At 33.0% G+C, this 3,318-nt stretch overlaps 1 protein-coding gene across 1 annotated transcript; it reads left to right on the forward strand.

Moving 5' to 3' along the window:
• Positions 1–867: 867 nt before the first annotated feature.
• Positions 868–2,950, forward strand: LOC143613143 (cyclin-D3-3-like). Its single transcript, XM_077086933.1, has 4 exons — positions 868–1,843; positions 1,951–2,155; positions 2,247–2,377; positions 2,566–2,950. The coding sequence occupies exons 1-4, from the start codon at positions 1,397–1,399 to the stop codon at positions 2,854–2,856; spliced, it is 1,074 nt and encodes a 357-aa protein (XP_076943048.1). The 5' UTR covers positions 868–1,396; the 3' UTR covers positions 2,857–2,950.
• Positions 2,951–3,318: the final 368 nt, after the last annotated feature.

A 3,318-nucleotide genomic window follows, 5' to 3' on the forward strand; every position in this document is an offset into this window, starting at 1 on the left:
ATCCGGGGAACCCATTTTGTTTGAAGAAGTATGAAATAATGAAAATGATTGGTATTTTTATGTTTGAGTTTGTATATGATATGGTGAAAATGGTTTAATTGGTTTGATATTTATATTAAGTTTTTATTTTTTTTAATTGATCGTTATCCAACGGTAATAATAATATTATATTATTTTTTTTCCTATCTTCCGACGATAATAACATTCCGCCCCAGTCGGTGGGGGGGGGGGGTTCTTCCACTTTGTCGTCCATTTTCACCTCAACCATCGTCCCACTACACTTGGCCTAAGTAATTAGAGAACATGAAAAAAACATTAAAATTAATACCATCATAGCATAATTTATAACTTAATATATAATTTATCGATGTGTACGATAAAAATGTTTTACACAATAATTAATTATAGAATTCAAAAATTGAAACTCTGTTATTTTACAATAACACCTCCTTAGAATTAACTTAGTTCTCTTCAGTCCCCTAATAAAAATGTTATATATTTCCAAGCATAAGAATTCATATATACCAAAGCGTGTTGTAAGATAAAATAATATGTGACCATTTAACAATGATGCAATGTTACAATAGTTCTAAAAGACAACATGTTAACAATGTGTTCTTAGTAACACTATAACAAAAATTATAAATATATAATAAACTCTGATAAGTGATAACTATATATTGTATCAATGTATTAAAAACTATAAATGCTAACAAAATATATACACATGTGAATTCATACTAGAAAATCATGCCTTAACTCATAAGATGCTATGATTTAAAATATACAATAACTTCAAAATCCTTACGTTTCCTAACCATTATATATTTAATTTTACTTTCTTGCCCGGAATCTACTCAAAGAAAGATCCAAAACTTTGATTATCACTTTTACAAAATAACAACTACATTAATTTATAAAAACATAACCGTTAACTGAATACGACAAAATAGGCGTCTTGAAACGTATCCGCAAAACACTTCTTTTAGATTCACATGTTTAATCCAATTCATCCCGCCACATTTTTATTACAGTCTCGTAACACATGATACAACATTTCACTATAAAAAAAATAAGAGGACAAGTTTTACAAAAGAGTTAAAAGTTGAAGACTAAAATGCAAAAAACATGTAGAGCATAGGGACAAATTACCAATATAAACCTATAAGATCCTGCCACACACAGTATACCAAACCAGTCACAACCCATATTTACAATTGGATGTTCTGATTACACCAATTTCTCAAATCTATTAAAAACCTTCATTATATCATAAACTAATTAGATATGTTATGAACAAGATATGTTACAAAGACTCTGTTTTCACCTCATTTTCTTGATGTCTTGAAGATAATGAATAGAGCCTGTTACATCCTCTTCTCAAAGGAAGAAGAAGATGGTGCCCAAACAACCTGCATTTGCTACTGATGATGCCCTTTTGTGCGATGAACAAGACCATGTTTTTGATTTTGATTATGGGTACCAAGAAGCCCAAATCTTGAACGATAAAGGTTCATTTTTTACTCATTTTGAGCAAGATCTTTTGTGGGATGAAGATGAGCTTTCGTGTCTTTTGTTGAAACAGAAACAGACCCATTTGATTTGTGATGAATCTTTAATGGGTTTGCGGAAAGAATCGGTTGATTGGATGATTAGAGTCAGTATCCATTATGGGTTTGTGGCGTTGACGACCATTTTGGCTGTTAATTATTTTGATAGGTTTTTGTTCAGTGGTTCGTTTCAAAGAGATAAGCCATGGATGAATCAGTTAGCTGCTGTTGCTTGTCTTTCTTTAGCTTCTAAAGTTGAAGAGATCCAAGCCCCTCTGTTATTGGATTTGCAAGTAAGTGTGTTTTTTTATGAAATTTTATTATGCGTACCAGGTGTTTGTTAAAATGCCTAAGTGAAATTGAATATTGATGGGGTTTGTTTGTTTGTTTGGTTGGTCAGATGGAAGGGTCAAAGTATGTGTTTGAGTCAAAGAGTATTATGAAGATGGAACTTTTGGTGTTATCTTCTCTCGATTGGAAGATGAATCCGGTAACACCTGTTGCGTTCTTCGATTACTTCATGCGTCGGCTTAGTTTGATGACTCGTGATCTGCATTATGAGTTTTTGAGGCGGTGTGAGCGGATTCTTGTATCGGTTAGCAATGGTAAGCTCAGTTTGATGTCAAATTAATGAAATTTATTCCAATTTCGGTTGAATCGAGTGGTGATGTTTGTTGATTGTTGTAATGAATGCAGATTCGAGGTTTCAAGGGTTTGTTCCGTCTGTGATGGCTGCTGCTATAATGTGCATTGTTAGCAAGGAGATTGAGCCTGATAACGCCCTGGATTATCGAAATCAGCTTATGAATCTTCTTAATACCGATGAGGTTTGTATCAAATTGAGTTAATTAGCGTCTTTGTATTCGATTTTGAACACAATTATAGATCTAGTTTAGTCCTTAGTAGCTGCATTGAGTAGATTTAATGATCGAATTATTATCAAAGTTGTCATTTTTACCTACAACTTCAAGAAATCATAATTGTATAACATAAATTAAAATGAATATCTTAACAGGAAAACATAGAAGTGTGTTCCAAATTCATCATGGATGTATCGAATAATCATGGAAGCTGTTACTTCCAATTCCAATCTCACAAACGGAAATACTCTTCGGTTCCTGGAAGTCCAAGTGGCGTGGTGGATGCATATTTCAGCAGTGATAACTCTAACAACTCATGGGCGATTGCATCATCGGTGACTTCATCACCTGAACCTCAATTCAAGAAGAACAGAGTTCAAGAACAGCAAATGAGATTGGCTCCAGTCAACCGCGTGTCCATCAGTGTTCTTAGCAACCCTCAATGATCGGCTCTCTTTTTAGTATGGTATTTAATTTACTACAATCTTTTCTTGGATGTTAATTTAATTTGCTAAAGTATGTTGTTATGATGCTATTGCATTGCTACCCTTATTCCTATAACTGTGTTTCTGGTCAATGGATTGCTTCAACCATGGATTTATCTAAATTTGAATCAGATATGTGAAGTGGCATTGAATTGATAGAATTGTGTAGTCTTCTTTCAAAATGGTTACATTTTATCTGCCCATTCAGTACCTTTCTGATATCAATCTGTGTAAGGGGCAGTATTGTCTAATAGGTATTAATGCAATGCATACTTTTCAGTTTTTATTTTGAATCATGACACTTGTTGAATATCATAAATCAATAAGTTAAAGGTGGGTAGGATCATAAATATATATACCGGTATCCGGAAATTGTCAAGTCATTTGAACTTTCAGACATAGGAAATATATGTCACAAAGGTA

This window comes from Bidens hawaiensis, unplaced genomic scaffold (genome assembly GCF_021521415.1).
Source record: "Bidens hawaiensis isolate Kalapana, Puna unplaced genomic scaffold, B.hawaiensis_p1.1 tig00036747_1, whole genome shotgun sequence".
Taxonomy (NCBI): Eukaryota; Viridiplantae; Streptophyta; class Magnoliopsida; order Asterales; family Asteraceae; genus Bidens; species Bidens hawaiensis.

Coding starts and splice junctions, on each gene's coding strand:
- LOC143613143 (XM_077086933.1), top strand. CDS start 1,397: ATGGTGCCCAAACAACCTGCATTTGCTACTGATGATGCCCTTTTGTGC. Junction 1,844..1,950: donor CTCTGTTATTGGATTTGCAA/GTAAGTGTGTTT, acceptor TTGGTTGGTCAG/ATGGAAGGGTCAAAGTATGT. Junction 2,156..2,246: donor TCTTGTATCGGTTAGCAATG/GTAAGCTCAGTT, acceptor TAATGAATGCAG/ATTCGAGGTTTCAAGGGTTT.